Source organism: Megalopta genalis, chromosome 3, assembly GCF_051020955.1.
Source record: "Megalopta genalis isolate 19385.01 chromosome 3, iyMegGena1_principal, whole genome shotgun sequence".
Classification (NCBI taxonomy): Eukaryota; Metazoa; Arthropoda; class Insecta; order Hymenoptera; family Halictidae; genus Megalopta; species Megalopta genalis.
This window is the reverse complement of record NC_135015.1, coordinates 10,327,166-10,347,918: the sequence shown is the minus strand read 5'-3', so window position 1 is coordinate 10,347,918 and position 20,753 is coordinate 10,327,166. Positions and strand designations below refer to the sequence as shown.

Sequence of the window (20,753 nt, the reverse complement as noted above, 5' to 3'; positions counted from 1 at the left end):
TGGAGCCCAGATGTTTCCTTAAATTGATACTGTTCTTTAAATCGTCAGTATCTTGCAAAAGACCAACTGTTTTCTAATTTCCTAAGCTCAATTAAGTCTATTGGATTATACTTTAAGAAAACATTCTTATTTTTAATTTCAATTTTATGAACACTCTTTTTAGAAGACCATAATATATTTTTAATGAAATTTTAACCCATTAAGTGGAAACGACGAGTCTCGTCCGCTAACATTTTCTGTGCCAAACTCGAGTTTGTCGGGCGACCGACCACCGCATATTTAAATACCACGTATTTAAATACCATGTAAAGTTCTTCTAACTGCTAAAAGATATGATTATGATATTTACACATTCTCTTGCTTTTTTTCTATCTAAAATTTTGTAACTATAGTTACAATGAATTATAAGAAAATAAACAATATACAAAAGAAATTTAAATAGTTCGTAAATATTATAGTAATTTAACAGTAATTTAATAGCAATATAAAAGTAATTTTAATTTTGTTAAGAACTTCTCCTTTAATTTCATTGTAACTTCAAAAGGATATTTTTCAATTTTTATTTACTACTAACATTAATTTACTAATCTGTTCTATTACAAATGAAATAGTGTCGATATTTATATAGATACATTAAGTAAGAACAGAAATATTTTAGTTCCATTTTGTGATAACTCCTCGCATGGAGTTGCGCCAAATTAAATTATCTGCTCACGCACGTTTCTTGGCCAATAAATCATAAGGCAAGAGATTAAGCTAAGTTACTGTGAGATATGTTTTATAAGCTGGTTGCGAAGATGTTTTGTAACAAGTATAACAGCACACTGGCGTTTAAATTTTACGCGATATTCGCGGAGGTCGTTGGCTGGTTCGCAGCGTTCTGGGGATCGAAATCGGAGAGGCGTTCGAGGTAGCGTTGTTTCCGGTGATAAAACAAGGGGGACGAAGTCGAATTCGAAAGGATCCAGCTCGCCGTCGACACCATGGCCGAACACTGGAAACGAAATTCAACGAAGTCCACGCGTATCCCGAGCGGAGCGGCTTCTCTCGCCTCGCGAGGAGTAAATCTTATGCGGTGCACATGCATGCGTAGGTATGCACGAGTCGGTTGCACCGTTCACGAACACAAACGTGAAAATCGAGCCGGTGGAAAGGCCTCTCGCACGACTGATATATTTCCTTTTCTCTTGGCTACGGCTGCAAACGGCTACAGACACGAGGCCGCGCCGTTTATTCCGAGAGACTCGAGACTAAACCGTGCTCGAACCACTAAAACTATTTTGTATTCCATAAGTACCGGCGTTTCTGATGTTACATCGAAATACCACACGATGATCTTTGCAAATGATCTATCTATTATACTAATCAATTCTCGCCTTAAAGGGAGGCATTTAACTGAACACCAAGTACAGTAAATTCTTCCAAATTGTCAACATGGAAACAAAAATGGACAACTTGGGGAAGAGAAGATACGATTGCACGAGCTTTGAAGCTCGGTTTTATAGTTTGCCGATTATCAATAACTATAAAAACGAGTCCCGAGGCTCGAATAATCGTATTCCCTCGTCTCAAGTTGTCCATTTTTGTTTCCATGTTGACAATTTGGGAGAATTTACTGTACTCGGTGCTCAGTTAAATGTCTAGTTCATTTTTGTTTACAAGCTGAGGATCGATTAAAGAGAATTTATTGTATACGTTATTATAGCAATTTTTATGCTTATTCAAATTACGTAGAAATTAATTTTCCAACTTCGATTTTCTTCTTAAGAAGAATTTGTGGAAAGATCCATACATAATTTTCTTCGATGTGATGTAGGTGCTTAAAATTAAAGTCTGAAAAATTCATTTTTGTTCGAGTTCTATTATTTTTAACATCAATTGAAAAAAAATGCATTGATTTTCAATCCAGCAATTTTATCACAATAAAATCGACATGAATCGCACGCATTTACTGGTTCTGAAAAACTATTACAAGCTATATGTACATATACGCAAAAAAAGGTGCAGCTTACCCGCGAACGTGACTTCCATTGGCATAATTGCTCACAAAAGGCATCGCCACGGCAAAATTGCACAATCGACTCCGTCGTTGCTAAAACACTCAAGCTTCAAAGAAGAAAAGACACGGATTTTCCAAACAGGCTACCTACGAGCGACACAAAGGTGAAAAAGCGACCATGAAGGAAGAGGCTCATGTGGGAGGTAGAGAAAGAGAGAGAGAGAGAGAGAGAGAGAGAGAGAAAGAGAAAGAGAGTGGGAAAGAAAGAGAGGGGAAGGGAGAGAACCATTCATCTCGGAGGTCGCGACGACTCCCATTCATGCAAAGCGCGTCGGCCTCGCATCAGGAGGAAGAGTGATCGTTGCATGAGCGTCGGCGGAAGAAGACTCGCAGCCAGAGAATAACATCGGCGCAGCTTCGAAACGTGCCGGGAAGAAAGAAAAAAGGCGAGGAGGGCATCGAGGAATGAAAGCGATCCGTCACGCGGATACCGTTTTGATTTTGGCCAAAGGAAACCTATTCCCGCTCCCGCATATTTACCAGTCACCGTCACCAGGACACGTTACGCTAGGCTCTGTTCGCCACCGGTGTCACGAATTGCTAATCCACGCTGGTGAACAGAATTCTAACACAGCCTGAAAATTACTGAGATGTTATGTTAATCAGCGTTAAATATAAATTCGCACGATCTTCGCAAGACAAGCGAATATTAACCCAAGAACGACCTCCTCGGCTTGTCGACGACCCCACAAAATTTTTAATTTAGTCTGCAAACACGTGTTAGATATTAAAACATTGAGGTTATATATTATATATAACCTGCAATATTAATATTAATAATATATAATAACAATATTTAACCATAATATATTATAATAATATATGTTTTACTACGCATTTTTAAAATAATGTATAATACTTTATTTATTAAAATTTTAAGATGTCGAAAAATAGAAACAGGTTGTTCTAGGATTTAAAAGAATGTTCAATTTAGACAAGAACAATACGTTTGCTTTGGAACGAAGTTACAAAACACTGATATGGAAGATAATTAAACATAAGTAAATAAAATTACGTAATCTCCGTGAATACTTTCACTCAAAATTGCTCGTTTTCACTTTTTAAAATCATTGTATAATCTGTAATCTTCAGACATGGTTGTGCTAAGTTTCTCCGGTAGGTATGTTCATTTTAAGATCAGTATATTTTTTCAGTACAAAATATCATTTTTATAATTTTTTAGTTGCAAAATATTCTGGAAAATTAAATTTTCTCCGGTTATTTTGGCAGCACAGATAGAACAAAAGATGTGTAAAGTATCTACTTTTCCATCGATCATTAACATACTTGATTTCCGTCTTCCGATTTAAAATTCTTTCATCTTGTTAAAAACTGTGACCGTAGTACATCCAAGTCCATTCTTTCCTCGCCAGTAATAAATAATTCTCTGCCATTTTATTTTCCACTTACAATGGCTAATAACGGATCCTGATCAGTATTGTTTATGTAGTTGTTGACAGAAAATTATTTTTTTCCGAATAATTTGTGTGAGAATCGCTCTTTCCGCCATTTTTATTGGTACGTTAAAAATGCACATTTAGGTAACATTTGCAACATTTTCAGGACCAAATTTGCGAATTTTTCGAGAACTATATTTTCGGATTTTCGTCAGTAGCTCGCGATAAGAATTCAGAGACAGTCAGCAAAATGATTTTCGTCCAGCTAGGCGGGCGATCCGTCACAATATGCACAGAGTCGAACGAACGATTTGCGCGAGCACAAAACAACCACTCGATCACAGTGGTAAACTCGGTTAACGGCGCGCTGCAACGTTTATCCTTCGAGTTACACGGGAAACTGCGCCCCAACGACTTCGCGGACAACAATTAACGCGCGTTTACACTTCGCTCGCGCTGAAAATTGCTCGGTGCTCTAATTTACAGGTCGCGCGTCACGCGTGTAAATAAACACTATTTTTTTTTCGTGAGAGAATTTCTGTACACTATATGTATTTCCATTAAATCGGCCGCATATGCCGCCTGTGAAATTGCAAAACTTGTGTTCTTTTTTCCCGATTCGAAACTGACAGAATTGGAAATTTTTCCTGCAGAAAATTTAGTTTCTACGTCCGCTTACGGTCCCGAAGACCATTTTGTTATATCTCGTCGAGTTTATCTATCAAATAACTATGAAATAGTGACGGCAGTTATTAACCATCGCGGTGTATTGAAATGTATTAATAAATAATAAAATCTTCGGTACTATTCGAGAACGTGGTTGTTCACGAAAAACATTTTGTAAGAATAAAACTTATCGGTTCCGGAAACGCCAAAGTTTTCACTGAAAAATTGAGATTCTGTTTGATTGGAAAGTTTGCTCAATTTTTGTGTCATGTTTCTACATGAAAGTAATCACAAGCAATTATCATATATTAGAAGAAACCATAAAAAGACCATCTGTTTTCTTTACTTGTCTAACTCAACTGCGGATTAAAATGAACATTTTCTTCGACTCACGGTGGTCTGGCCATGGTGGTTCCATAAACAAACTTCAACCGTTTAAGTTTAATATATTGGAAAAGTTGGATTTGCTATAAACTAAGAACCCTTTGAAACTTTTAAATCCGGAATATTATTTGTTTTATATGATTCTATGCTGAGGTACGACGTTCTAGATACAAAATCATAAAATTCGAAATAAAATTAAACGTTTTACACAGCAATTATAGAATACTAGCAAACAAATTTCAATCACGGATATTTTTATATTAGCTGCTGCGCTTGAAGTATTGAATCTAGTTTTAATCATTTTTTTTTATCCATGTACAAATAGTGACAAATATATAACAATACTAACTTTGAGAAAAGTTTTAAAAATACTATAAAGAGTTATAAGCTTCTTTATACGAAAGTTTAAACAATTGCTAAGAGGTTCATGTGTAATTTCTTGCAACCTTCGTATGCAGAATAGTTTTAACAAATCGATGACCATCAGTATTTCAACGCCTGGGTAAGTAGGTAAGCGATAAGCGCGCTCGTCGCTGAACGTTACGTATCCAATTTCAAGCCAACCATGATTTTCCACACATTCCCGATGATATGGCGAAAAAAAATATTTCCAACAGATAGCCATCAGTATTCACTTTTCTACAAATTACAGTATAAAAACTTGCAAAAAAGAAATCACCGCGATTTTTTAAATGTTGATACATATTTTTGACTTGATAATATTCTAGCTGATGTCAAGACGAATTCAGCCAATTCAGACGAATGCATATATCGTAAGTTACCAAGATCTACGAGAGGCATTTTTTAAATATTCGTTATAGACTCAGATAAAAAAATTAAAGAACGAAAGTTATTTATTTTTGTTGTCACTCCACACAAGTTATAGCAAAATTGTCTGTCTGTCATCTAAAAAGAATTCGAGTCACTCAGTCCAGCTTTAAAAAATGTATTGCGTTTTAAAAGGCGTACGCTCAATCTTGCGAGTAAATGTAAATGCTTAGAGACTGATCCATGTATTCTTGTTGTCGCAGAAAATGTGACTGACATTACAAATGGAACGCCTCCTTTTCTCAACTTTCCTTGCTCGAGCGTGCAGCTTTCTTTTGTTTCCTTCACTTTGAATAATGCGAAAGATCAAATTTTTCAGGCGGTCTCGCCGTAAATTCCGAACTTTCTTGCGAGCAGCACTTTACGGAGCGCAAAAACAGCTGCGAGGGTAGCAGATGTATCGCGGCTCGGTGGAGGCTCCGCAATTAAGTGCCCCCGGCGGAGTTAAATGTAGCAGAAGGAAAATCAGTGAAATTTTTCCGGTGGAAATTGAAAAGAGCATTTAAAAGAAAACGCCGTAGGGAAAGAAAGAGAGAAATAGAAAAAAAAGAGAGATAGAGAGAGCGAAAGAGAGAGAGAGATCGCGAGAGAGAAAGAAGGAAGCGGAACACTCGTGCAGAATAATTGCGGTGGCGGTGGCGAGGTCGGCAGCTTTTTAGGAGAAATCAACAAGCGGCCACGTACGCGTTAAAGTTTTTGAAACTTCCCGACGGAGAAGAGTGGGCTCGCGTGGTTTTTGTCGAAACGACAACAACCTCGCCAGACGATGCTAGCCGCCGAGGAAGCCCTCGAATCACGACAAGAAGTGTCCAATTTAAAATGTAAATTGCGCCGGATATTTGGCATATCGCGGTGCGCGCTGCGGAATGGCCGTGAAATTAAAATGTAATTTAATTCGAGCTCCCTCCTGCGCGTCGACGCGCCGTGTGCTTCTCCCGTGCGTCTCTCCTTCTCTTTTTTCTCTCCCCGCGTTTCTTGCTCTCCCGCCTCTCTCCCTTTTTCTCACGCAATCCGCTGCTTTCCAAAAATGTTGCACCGTTCGTTTCGTAAATCGTAAATTTCTCAGCCGTCGAAAATGCGAAGGGATGCTGCATCATTTGCAGCAATACCGTCATTAACGTGTTCGTTTGCCACCGTTTGCTTCATGAACCATCTTTGTAATTTCTACATTCTGTTGCATACAACCTGCCTTTTTTAATAACTGCCAAAGAAAAAACGTGTTACAGAAATCACATTAGCCTTTAAAAGGTTTAGCAACATTAGCTTGCGCGAGGATTTTCCAGTTTTGTGCAAGTTGTTGTTTGAAGTCAATCTTTCTACGTTGAACCATATCCGTCGTATCACGACCGGATTCTTTCGGACCTAGAGCTCGAAACTTGACCGTTTGAGATTTGATGCTGTCTCCCGTTCGTTTTAAAAAAAGGTACAGTAAGATAGCAGTAATAACAATAGTTATAATTATAATGATGATAATAACAACGAAATTTTAGTTCAAAATGTTTGTATACATAAGGACCCAATCATGGGGCTTCGCGTGAACGCCCAACCGCCGATACTGCGAGGGGTAATATTTCATGTGGAATGTATCACGTTTTACATTTGAAATTGCAATCGCAATTAAATGAAGACACGCAAATGTAGATTCAAATTCAAACTATGTCGAACACACTTGTTACATTGCTTTAGTAAAAACAAACAACAAATACCGAAGACAAAATGCATGTAGAAACAATACTAAACGACTAGATCTAAAATAGTTGAAAAGCGAAACCCTTTACGTACGTATCGTATCTTTCCAAATCTATCTGCAGCAATGTGGATTTCCGTAGTTTGGCACTCTACGGTGCCTATTTGGACGCGAATTCTTGAAAATCCATGAAATCCGACGGTTGGCAAGAGATCAAGAAAGTTGTAATCATTACAGGATTTTTTTTGTGCGCATTAACACTCGCGTGGCTAGGAGCGTGCCCGTGTTGCGGTATATCCATAATCGAACGCGTTTCTTGCCAACAGCGGTATTTCATGGTTTTTCAAGAGATAGTTCGCATCCAAATAGTTATGGTATAGTGGCGTGCGTATGCCATTCGAAAGCAGAACGGAAGGCGTTCACCCGGCGTACGACGTCCTGTATCGATTCTTCGGCTTCCGAACGGTGTTTCGACTTTTCTTCGCGAATGGATCTCGCGGAACGCGAATTATCCTTCCCACGATGCAAAACTACATTATCCAGTCGGACGTGAAACACTATGATTCCTTACGGCTCCATCCGTCACGCGAGTAACCGAGGAACCAGCTTTCGCCGAGGGAAGCTCGTCGTTTCCGCCTATACTGCCGTTAACGTCCCTTTTCCTACCATCGGAATGCTCTTTTATTCCCTGGCGAAATTTACGTTATTCCGTCGTAACGCGATGACAGCCAGACTAACGTTCATAAAACTTCCGCCGACTTCGTATTTTTTTTTCTCCCAAAATAACTTCGTATATCGCCAGCAAACTCGAATTTCTCATTCTATAATACATGGAATGTGCCAGTCGCGCTTTTGGCTTAAAGAAGTATAAGTTGTCGTTTTGATCAGGGCTTGAATTGAAGTGTAATTTAACTGCAAATTTTTGTGAATATCAGTTATTTAATAAATTTTAATTTCTGAATTATTTCTTTTCCCGTTCGAAGTCAACTTTTACATTAACACATCAATATTGTTATAGGAATTTAATTTTAACAGTTAGTCCGTACTTGATTGATTCAAATTCTGAAGGAACATTTATTTGTCAATTTACTTAGCATTATTTATTGGAACTGGGAACAGCATAAATATAGATGGATAAGCAAGTCATGATTTTCATGTACTTATTTTAATGTACGCTTAGATCAAATCATTACGTAAATGCTTTAACTTTTTCAAAGCAGAACATCTTTTTCCTATTTTCGAAAGAAGTAGACATTTTCTGTTTATGCATTAATATATGGAACAAAAGTTTCGGTGAATTTTTTCCATTTTCTTGGCTCAGAAAAGTGAAAAGTCAGGAAATAAGTGCTACGTCAGAACCAATTGAAATTTTAAAAGTTTCATCAGACCCTGGTTTTGATACTCGAACCAAATTCTAAATAAGTATGTTTTTTTCGTCATACTTTTTAAGGTTCCCTTCCGAGACACATTAACTATGTATATGTATATCTATAGACGTTAATGAACCATGTACAAATTAATCGTCAAAAACTAGAGAATCAAATAATATTTATACTCGGGGTCGGGTAAGAAAGAGAAGAAGTGGTTCCAAATCGAACATTATGAAAAAAATGCTATAAGATTATGTTGAATCACTTTTAACGTTATCAAACATTAGACTGTGAATTATAGATTGAGAAACGCTTATCCATAGACCATCAAGAAAATGATTACTACTGTTAGTTAAGTACGGTTATTTAGAAACTTTAAATTCCCTGTATATGTGAAACCAGCACTGTTATGAATTATAGTATGCAATGAAGAATACATAAACTTGGATCTAGATGAACCCTGTGTTTAGCAAAAATTAAATATCAAATTGAAAGTTGAAGGTATCCTTTCGGAGAATAGTAAAACTAGATCTGTGCAGCCACCTTCAATTATGCATACTAGTAGCGCCGACAGTTTGGAAACATACAACGCCTAGTAACATTCGATAATGAAATGATCACATTCTGTTTAAGCTGCTTAACGAAATTATAATTGACGAGGAGACGATGTAAGCAAATCTGCACTTCCGCGGACACCATAAGCACTCGCGACGGTATCGCCATAGCAACCGTTTAATTGGAAAAGGATCCCCGTAATAAAATCGTCGAGTGTTTCTCTCCTACAATGCGGAGCAAAACCAACCCGTCGTTCACGTAATTGTTCACAGAAGGGCGCGACGAATTTCGAGCTAAGCCTCTTCACCGTCTTCGTCTTTGACTGTAATAATTTTTGGTTGGGAGGTCGACGGATTCCGCGCCGATCCTGCTTATAATCTCCATCGCCCCCTCCTAATTCAATTTCTTCTCGACCGGAAAATACTTGTCAAATCCGGGGTGATGCGGGATTGAAATCGCGTACCATTTATAATTTACAAAATACAAACTTTGTACATACACGAATCCAAACATTACATTCTGCTAATAAGATCTATTATTGATTTATTTACTTGTTAAGTGCGAATTTCTTTTTTTTCGAACGTTTTCTGCTTTGCATGATTAAAGAGAAAGTACTGGATCGATCAACCCGAAACTGGAACTGCATCTCAAGAAAGAGAGTGTTGCCGTTTTCCCAAAAATTAAAACTATAGTCTCTATAGATTTCTTATAGTGTTACAAATACCGTTAATTGTGCAAGCAAAATTGAACACTGAATAGAATTTGAATAATTGTAGATCATGCGATAATCTTATGAACCGTTGAAAGTTAATTTTGTGGATAATGAAGGATGAATTGAAAGTTCTGTAAAATGCAATTGTTAAATTGTTCTGTAAAAAAATTGTTACAACTTCTTTATATACGCCACTACTTTCAAGCTTTAACTTAAACTAATTTTAAAAAATCAAATAAAATATTAAATTAAATATGATTTGATAACATTAAATCAAACTTGACTTACACCGCTTTCGCTTTAAACGGCACACATGCATTTAAAAGAAAATCTCTTCGTAATTTTCGGCTTTGTTTCAACCACCATTGAAGAGAAATTGCGCAATTAAGCCGGGTGAATACTGATTTAGCTATTGTGTGTTTTGCTGCTGGTAATCCTGGCAAGAACACGGCACCGTGCAGACAGACCAGCAGATTTTCAGGTCGTGCGGTTTTTCCTAGCAGCTTTTAAAGCCCTATGGCAAAGTTGCACGGCAAGGTCAAGCCGATGAGGATGCGGCTTCACGCTTTTTTGGAGGATACAGAGCAAAGCCTCTCCGAATATCCTTTGGTCGACTCGTCAGTGTAGTAAAAGCCCGAAAAATTTCATAGCTACTCACACATGGTATAAAAAATGCTTTTAGAAGAGCTTTTAGAAAGTTTTTAGCAGAGCTCGCGCGTGAAAAATTCGTATATAGCGTGTTCTAAAATTTTATTGAAAATAATCGTACACATGCAAGAGGTTATTTAGTAAGAAAAGTATGTACTCAATGATCTGAATTCAAGAGATTACTGATGTCAACGTTTGTTAATCTTGACTTGAAATTTAAAAAAATGTAGAAGTTTCAATGAAGTACAAGATTAAAAGCGAATTCACCATTTTGAAGCTACCGACAAAGAGAGAGTTAGAATTAATTATAATCCTTGTCTTGGTTCAATATTTTTTTATACTAATTTACAAAGATATATTGGCTAAAACTTTTAAAATCGTCTTCTAGAAAATCGGGATCTTTTGTCACGTTATTGTTAACTGTATACGACAAATATTTTCCAATATGCTGTAACCAGTAATGGCGTTTGATGCTATAGACCATGCCATTCTCAAATAAAGTTATCTCTCGAAGAATTCTTCATTAATAAGAATTAACCAGTTAGCTATCTTCGACAAGTATACTCGTCGTGAAAAAATGGCCATATTTTGTATTATGACGAGTATCTCATCGCGTGTAAAAAGTAGTTGTTTAAATCGCAACTGTCGTGGAAAATAAAATATATCCGTAAGTTTTAAGACGTTTTGAATATTTGGAGACCAAAACGAAGTCAATCGAACAAATAAAGAAACAAAAAGATAAAAAGATATCGTCAGTCATCGCTACATTTTGTAACACATTTTAGTAGACAATTTTCAAAGAGATCGCAACAGCTAAGGGGTTAATTAATAAAGCAAACGTCGCATATCTTTAAAAAATTGGAGGACACGTCCAACGCACGGATTTTTTTCTAAAAATAGCGAATTGTTCTATTCGTGCCCCTCGTAATTCGAACGGCTGCGGATATTGAAGAGTAGATTTCCGAAGACAAGCCAACGAAAACGACGGGAAAACGCGTCTGAATGCCAGCATTCCGCGCAGTTAAGCTGGAAATTCCACGGTGCAGGGAAAAATTGAAGCGAACGAAGGGCAACGGGGAGGACTCGAAGAGTATAAAGGCAAGTGGAAAGGACGAAAAGAAGGAAAGTACGGCGCAAGAATCACGGGTATAACTACGCGTCGTATAAACGGACCCTTGAGAGCATAATTCATCGCCGTAAACAGCCGGTACGCGTGCCGTGTCAAATTAACGGCGAGCCGCAACAACAAGAACCGCCCCTTCAGCGTTACGAAGAATATTCATCGACGTCTAAACTCTCCAAGTTCTGTTTCTACACCTTGCTCCTCGCAAATAATTCGAGGCCAACAATATTCTCGGAAACTCACGCTGGACGTCCACGGAAATTCCTATTTAACTAATTATGTACATCCCAGCGTTGTGCAAACACATTTCACCTCGCGGACTTTCTTTCGGCGAATTTAGTTGCTCATGTTGCAGTTATAAAAGGAAATTCTAAAGATTTACTTAATTATTGTTACATTATCATTTCTTCCTTCACATCTGGATTCTAAAGTGTTCTGGAATTTTACAGAAATTGAAGTAATTGCCGTGGATTTTTATACAGCGTTTAGGATTATTTTGCAATTGGAATATTTCAGCAAAATAATCATTCAAACTGTTACGGTCTACATTTAAGATCTTCACATTTTTACGTTATTATAAGTTAAATTTGTCCATCGACTTCTCCGACGGGATATCTTTCGGTGAAAGAATTGTGATCTGATCTTTAAAACGATTTACTATTTTAAATACGACATTTGTTTGAAGAAGAAAATTTGACGTTCTGCCAGAATAAGAGTCGTTATGCGAATTGAATTATTTACGATTGAATAATTAATCAACAAGGATATCATTTTAATGTCGAATGCAAAGGCCTCGCGAGTACCGGAGCTAATCGATATTCGATAATTTCATTATTCTGACCTGGTTCTAGTACTCGACAAAGTCAAAGAAGATAATAAGAGTGGCTGGAATTCTGAACGGATCCAAGGCTTTGCATAGTATGCGGTGCACACCATACTGTTCCGTTAGCCTATTTTCGGGTTGAGGAAATGCACAAGAACGTAGACCCGACCCGAAAGTTACGGCTTGGGAATCCCCAACTTCCACATTGTATGCTATAAATCGTGTGCGCCGCCTGTGTCACTAAAACGCCGCAAAATCTCAACATGTTACTCGAGTGTTTCGACAACGGTGGTTCGCCTTGCCGCCCCGAAACAGAAAGAAATCTAGTTGAGATATTTTATATACTTTGTATCGGTGGAACGGGATCACTGAAAAGAACACAAAACAGCATATGGCAGTGGACGAACGTATGGGCGAACGTATCTTAAACGGTCTTTGCGAGGTCGAAACGAAACAATCGTTCTCGCGAAAGAAAAATTTCATGTATGTTTAATTTCACGAAAAGAAGGTTCACTAAACGCGAACAATGGTACATTGTCTCGTAACAATGACATTACTGGATTTATTCAAACGTCGTGTACGACTTCTAAAAACGTTCTCGTACAAAGTTTTCTATAATTTCAATAACTGTAACAGATCTTTCGACTCAAGTCCTTAACACATTATCTACCACCGATGACTTCATAATTTTGTAGAATTTACAATTTTCAATTAAAAATTTCGTAATGAATTGCTCGATGAGCATACCAATCTCAATCGTGTACCGATAAGTCGTATAATCAACAGTAACATAAATAAATAATTTCGTTTGGGATTGTCAGGTAGAAAAGGAATTTTAAGATTTCTCTCGAAATATCACAATAATTGAAAATCCTATTAATAATAAGCTTCCGGCGGATAAGTGTTAAGTTCTTTAATTCAATTGTTATAGTTGTACGAACAAAATATTTACTCATTTACATTCAAGTTAAAAAAGAAATGTGTGTGCAATTTCGTTCAAGACGATAATATTGATTCGAAACGTAGAAAGAGACGCTAAAAATGTTATTTAGTATCACTCCCCAATCTCTGTGCTGATATTCGCAGACTTTGATGTTTGACTAGGGTTTCATTTTCCTTTGAAAGAACAACATTTCGCATGCACGAAGCTAATTCTATTAGAGCGAACGAGTCCTGCGATGGTCCCTGCTCCGGCAGAGATATCCGAGGACAGCTAGCCGCGATTAATTACGATTACGGTGTTTTTATCGCGATACACTACCCCCGGACGAGGCGGATCGCGGTTGCCGCGCGAAAAGGGCGTTCTTTATCGATTCGAAACGATTTTCGAGGGTGGTTTGCCCCCGACGTTTTTGATTTGAGCATACATCCTCGATATACGAGTCTCGAGGCAACGCTTCGCCGCTTCGAATTAAGGGGTGAACTTACGAAAGGAGCGCCCTAACCCTGGGGTCGTTTCGCCCCGGCGAAACGGGGAACGCCGGGCAAGAGATGGAATCGCGAAGAATAAAACAGAGACGCGCACGGAAGATCGGGAATTGGGAACGGAGGATGCGAAACGAGACGAAGGTCGTCGGCTGGTATCAGGTACCAAAACAAAACGAGGAACGAACGGCCAACGCGGTGCGTTTATTTTCCATAGCTCGCTCTGCTCGAGGCGCAACGGAGGAAGGGACAACCTACTCTGCGTGTCCACCGGCCGGACCGCATAATTTCAGAGATAATCCACCGTTTTTCATAATTAACCATCGCTCGAAATTATAAACCTTGTTGCAGAAAGTGTCCCGACGTTCTCTCTTTTGGCATCTTAATGGCGGAAAATTGTTTCACTGAATTATCAAGGGACGGCCTGGATGTCAGCAATTACATAAAACCCACATTTCTGAAGTATCATTGCAAAACCACGCATTCTCTGAAACGCAACATTAACATTGTCAGAAAGTAACAGCCGAGTGGTCGAGCAGCAGGCGATAATCCCACGAATTGAATTGGTTCACCGAGTATCGTAGCTTTTCAACGGAATAACAGAATTATCCTCTTTCCGTGGAAGCAATTAAAATTCCTGCGCCGAGATAAAATGCTTGATAACCAAATCTATCCGGGGGACAAAAGAGTTCGTAACACTATACTATATGCATGGATAAAAAGATATTCATTTTGATAGATCCTTAGATCGCATGCTCGGAACGTCTCCCGTGTCCTTTCGATTGTAGGTAACGTGAGTCGACTCGCGACTTCAGAACCGATTTGTGTACACGATACCTGGGTCGTTTCGGACGAAGTTACATACGTCGCTTGTACTCTTGCGCGTGCTTGTTAAGTTACCGCTGACAAATTACGAGCAATGGGAGACGCAAGAACCGAGTACCTAGGAGACAGCGTATTATCGGGGCAGCGTAACCGAATCGAGGATCGTTAATCCTAGAATAACGCTGCACCACTGTTATGAAAATTTGATTCGCAACGTATAACCGACGTAAAAAGTTCAGTAAAATCTCTGACACTGTACAGTTTAGGAACGAAATATTTTTAGCTTGAATTATTCAATACATTATATTTGTATGAAATCGACATTGATCTTGGATCCAATACGTAAAAGCTAATGATTTGAATTGGAATTATTAGCAGCAAATTATAGATAAAACGTCTGCAAATCTGAGTCAAAATAGACTCAAATCTGAGTCAAAATAGACTCAAATCTGAGTAAAAAAAAGAACTCAAATCTATTTCTTACCGTAGGTTCTTATCGGACCCGATACAAATAGCTACCGATTTCAACTGGAACATTTACGAAAAACTGAAGATGGCGCCTGTGTAAATCTGGGTCAAGATAGACCCAAGACCGAAAACAGCAAACGTGAATATGAAAATTTGTAAAAAAAATAAGAAAAGAGAACCACGCAGACTCGAGACCGCGTTACCCGAGCGCGCATTCTCGGCCTGGTCTCTAAAATGTGTCTAAATTTTGCTTCATTGAGAAGCTCGTTGTCTTTGAAATGTCACGCTAGAACGAGGCTCGCTTGAAATTCGATTCGAGCGCAGTGCCGCGCCGCGCCGCTCGGTCTCGATTCGGCCGGCGCGGCGCGGCGGCACGGTCGGAACACTCTGGGAAAGAAAAAGGAATGCGAATAGGGGAAGAGAAGCCGAAATAAAAGAGACACACAAACCTTTGCATTCGTTAGCATCTCTGGCAGTGGCTCGTGCCCAGGGTCGATCGAAGTGGAACGGCCGACACCTCTCGCAGTCCCTGCCGGCGGTGTTGTGGCTGCACTCGCAGGCGAGCTCGCCGTCCTTGCCCGGGACGCACCTTGCCGCGTGGCCGTTGCACTTGCACCTGCCACCGACGGCGAAGTCGGACACGGCGTAATGATGGGCGAGAGTGCTGGTGCCGAGATTGCTGGTCAGGGTGCTGGTAGTCGGCGAGGAGATGGTGACCGCGGAGGCGAAGCTGATGTCGCCGACGTCGACCGCGTCGTTCGACTGCATCTCCTGCGGAGCGATCACTTGGTGGACGGAGGGCAACGCGGTCGCCAACGGGTCCACAGAGCCGCGCAGCAGAGCCTTCTGGTTCTTCATTCTCTCCTCGCGCTCTCGCTCGCGTTTCGCCAGTTCCTCTAGGCCGAGACCAAGGCCGTGGTCGTGGTCGTGGTCGTGATCATGGTCGTGGTCGTGATCCCGGTCGTCCGTGTTCCCTAGCTGCGGGACCTGCTCCTGGGACGGCTGCTGGGGCATGTGAAGCCGGTTGAAGACGACGCGAACATCGGTGGCGGTCACCCAATCCTGAAGTATCGGCGAGTTGTCGAAGTCCGACGCGGACGGGCGGCCCTCGAGGGTGCTGAACGCGATCCTGCCGACGGGTCCCAAGCCATCGCCGCCAGTGTACCGGTGGCTGTCGGTGCATCTCGCCTCCTGCTCGTTCTCTTTGGTGATAGTTGCTCTGTTCGGCCTGCCGTAGACCCGTCGACACTGGGACGAGTAGAATTGGAACGGTTGCCACGTCTTCCCGTAGTCCATCGACTTGTAGATCGCGATCGAGTCCGGCTTCGCCGCCTTCGGGCAGAACTGCAGGCTGACGTAGGTCAGTTCGTACTTCTTTCCTAGGGAGAGGGTCAAGGTCACGTTGTCCGGCGGCGCGGAGAAACTCTGCGACGTGACCAGGGGCTCGCTTCGCCAGCAGGTCACATTGCTGGGGTTGTTCAAGTCCGTTAAGTAACTGGCCGGGAATCGTCGTCTTGGCGTGCTGTCGTCGCAGATATGGCACTGACCTATGCCGGTGCTGCCTCCCGGCTGCTCGGTCACGTCGCAATATCTCGTCGGGCCGCCGCTTCCGCAGGTCGACGACGCCTCCACGGCGGACCCGAACGCCGCGTTCACGAAATCGGGTATGCAACGTCTCGGCCTGTCCTCGTCGTAGCACGGGTCCGAGGAGGCCCGGGTTCGATAACGAAGCAGCATCACCCCGAAGAGGAGTCCGAGCGTCCACGCCGGTGCGCTCTTCATCCTGACTTTCCCCTATCGGACGCGACTCTTAGCTTCCTTCTTTCTTTCTTCCTTCCTCCCTCTTTCTCGACTCTCGCTCCCTGTCCCCCTGCCCCTCCCCCTGTAACCCTTGCCGTGACACCTACGCGCGAACGGTTTTCTCTTCCACCGACAACCGACGTCGTCCTCGTCTTTCTCTCTCGCGCGAAACAGATCCCAAGCAGAGGGTAGCAGTCGCGTGCAGAATCCTGTTCCGTCGTAGCTGCCGTGGCTCGAAATCGAATCCTACGCTCCTCGCCTGCTCGTCATCGTGACCGACACGCTAACCTCGAAAAACATCGATGCCCACCGCGGCGGTTCGTTTCCAATTGTCAACGGTTCGCATCGTCGACGAACGATTCCGAATAGAAACGATGATTCCGGCGTTCCCTCGTGTTCCTCGCGTGGCCGCGCGACCCGTGAATCGACGCGACGCGACGTTCGCACTGACGGCGAACGCTGTTTGTTCCTCTTCGAAACTTGGTCCAGTTCCTGGCGCGTCCCCGATGGAACCGGAACGGTCCTACAGATTCACCGGCTTCGTTGTATCTCGTCGAATCCTCGGAACCCCGTCGATTTTCAGCGAACACGACCGTGACAGTCTCATTCCTGAGCGTGTTCGAGGATCGCGAGGTGGCCACACACGAAAGTCGTTTTCGCAAACCGCGGCAAACACGACGAGCACGGTGTGTCTGACCGACACGTCAGGTGAATAGGAACCGAGACAACCGACAACGACGACGCTCTACCGAGGGCGGCTCGCCGCTAACTGAATCACCGTCCTTGCTTGCACGGTGTGCATCCGAACTGTTCCCCCGAGTCCCTCTCTACAACAACGCGCTCCCCACCCGGCGACCTCTCTCGCTCGCTCGTCTCTCCCTCTCTCCCTCGCTTTGACCGTCGGCTCGCACCCTCTTATCCAAGACCAATTCCTCTTCGGCCAATCCGACAACGCCACTACTCGAGACCCCCCACCACCGGCTTTCCGCCACACTGGATCGAGGATCCAGCAGCCGGTCTGCGCACCGCGCCACGTCGCGCACGTCGCGCCACCGGAAGCTGACCGTGCAGCAGACGATTCCATCCTTTCTCCGAAGGAAAATCGGCCCTCCACGACCAGCCTCCTTTCCAAGGGTAAAAGAGCCTTTTCTTTCGATCGCGTCTCCAAAAAATCGTACACTTCCGCTCGAAGAAGCGGCGATATCACGGTGATCGCATACTGTTGGGCTAGCCGATGTTTTATCCTGTCTTTGAAGGTTAGTCAAGTTTTGATATTGAAAGTTACTTGTGTTGGTAATATCGTTGTCTCTTGATTCTTTCGGAGCATCAACACTAAATCTGCCGTGCCGGTCGGAATGACAGGCTTCGCATTTTTTCCTGTATAATTGTTGAAATTGTAGAGACTCTTTCATAGAATAGTGAAAATTTGTAATTACTTTGGTCTTGGCGTTTTTATAAAACGATACACATCGGGTAATTTTAGTGTTCGGTAAGTTTAGTGTCAAACTGGTGACCTACTGTTCCATATTCACATCTTTTTCGCTTGACTTTAATGCTGAAACGGATTAACGGTATGAAATATTGTGCAGGAGGAAAAGGTACCAGAAATAAAACTCTTCACTGAAGGTTCTTTGGGGTGATATCAACCCAAATAGATTATGAGTAGACTAGGTAGAAGTTTGCGCGTTCCCAACATGACCTAACTTGCAAAACCCGACAAGCTTAAGATTTCATTAAAGTATTAGCAATGTACTTATACAATACACCGTATGCTTCATGAAAGGATCGATGTTTACTTACATATTCAGAACGTTATTCCAACCAGAAAATATATTCCATGCATCATATGTTGATTTGCTTCATTTTCGAGAGATATACTACTTCGAAAGTCCAGAATCTAGGGATACAATTAACACATTAAGCGCCAAGTCTGTTTTATCTTCTTTTCCGTTTAGCCCGCGTTATAACATTCTGTGAAATCTGCGAATATATATAATATAATATAATATATAATATATAATAATAATATATAATATATAATATATATAATATAATATAATATATAATATATAATAATAATATATAATATATATAATATAATATAATATATAATACTTATTAAAATTTTGTTTGGTAACAAGTAATATTTAATTACACTCTTTTATAATCTCCAAATAATTTAAATTTATTTATATAGAAAAATATACTTTCCTAAATTGAATATCGTCAGTTATCGAAGAATGACATAGTCCGAACGTAAAGTATAGTGTCAGTCATCGGTGACTGACATGGCGTTTATCGTGTTAACAAATGGCCAGAAACGTTGATGGCACTTCTCTAATCATTTGTTTCTATATTATTCTATAAAATTGCGACATATTAAATGCAATAACATCGTTTACGTACAGGTATTTACACGATTATTCGAAATAAGCATCTCGTGCACGCGAGTAGAGGCGTGTTTCCGTTCGATGTATCCATGAAGTATTGGCATGTTTATTCCAATTTCACGTAGTTAAGTACACTCCTAATTTTATACTCTACCGTAATTGTATAAAATTATGGTGTAGTTTATTAAAATAATAATTGCAACAATAAGTGGAATGTCCATATCTGTCCACATCTTATTAATGGAATTTTGTTGTTCATAATCACTTGGTTACTTTCGCTATAGCCAATAAGATATTGGCAAATATTAAAATTGATATGTTGTTGTTTAAAGCAACACCTGACGACCAAAGTTGTGAATCTTCGAAATAGATTTCTATGCAAAAGATTATGGAAATTTTATAACACAAATTATACTTGATGCTTGTATCGGTATAATTTCAAATTTTATGTTAGCGTATAAATAATAACATCGTCTGTTATGAGCAGCACGGTCTGCTATTCAAACATCATGCCAATTTCTTAGATACATAAGAGCGATAAACGCATTAAAACAATTTGCAGAATGAATAACAAGTGTAAAATACTATATGATTTCTGCATACATTGAACATTGCTGAGGGCTCACAGAGTTGCTTACTGATTACGAGACTGCAGAAGTAGTTATTATAGATCGTAAAATGCGTTGTGATTGGTGACTGCAATGTTGGAAAAATTAAAAACAAAGGGGGCACGAGTACTATAATTTCGGAAGAGATTCCAAATAAGAAGGTTATTTTTTTTTTGGATGCTTGGAAATAATAAATAACAATAAACTAGTAGACTACGCATCTTCGCAAACAGAATTTCAGAGATGCTAACAAAAATTACATTTCTAAACTACACATAAAGTATGAGTTACAAATTTGCGAACTATTTAAATTTTCTCTAAAAAAACTACGTAATCATTTTTCATTGAAAAATCTTTAAAAAATACTTGAATACTCTCATTTACAGAACTTGTTTCTCTAAAGCACAATTTCCAAAGCTGAATTATCTGAAACAAAAAATTCATGAAAATTTTGTTCATAGATGACTTTGTCTAGTACACTGACGAACAAAGGGTTTCGATTTTGCAGTAAAAAGTTACCACAAGTTATACAATATACATGCGTACTTTCATGGAAAATGTTTACAGATTCTTTAATTGATCCCCAGTTTGAATTCCTAAATCAATTATCGCTCACAGTAAACATGCATTTTCAGACGTCGGTGTTCAACGACTTCGTGCAATGTTATAATAAACATTTTCCATTAGAGCAGACCATGGGGAGGCATTTATCGCAAATAATAGTGATTATCGTGGCCGATGGAAGTGTGAAGCACGGGAAACGCGTATCTTCCGACTCTTCAATTTGTCATCCTTCGAAAGAGACGTGCTAAGCCGGTAGGAGATGCTCGTACCGAAGCCGAAAATCAAATTATAGTTTAGATAACCCGAAATTAGAGGAAGCGTCCGATGGAATTTAGCGCGGGCTCTTTCTCTCGCGCACCAAAAAGCGGCCGAAGGCTTCGTTTCCGTCGATTCGATGAGAAGACAGGTCCTGATGCGTGCA

At 40.5% G+C, this 20,753-nt stretch overlaps 1 protein-coding gene across 3 annotated transcripts in view; it reads right to left on the bottom strand.

Moving 5' to 3' along the window:
* LOC143259126 (netrin-1) overlaps positions 1–17,573 on the bottom strand; it is a 213,104-nt gene extending 195,531 nt beyond the window's left edge. For 2 of the 3 annotated variants that reach the window (XR_013032929.1, XM_076519993.1), the window contains exon 1: positions 15,420–17,571. Coding sequence is in view for 2 of the 3 variants with exons in the window: in XM_076519993.1 (XP_076376108.1) it covers positions 15,420–16,752 (1,333 nt within the window). In the remaining variant the exon portion in view is untranslated. Of the gene's footprint in view, positions 1–15,419 lie in introns of all 3 variants that reach the window. The other variant, XM_076519994.1, reaches the window with a different exon arrangement.
* Positions 17,574–20,753: the final 3,180 nt, after the last annotated feature.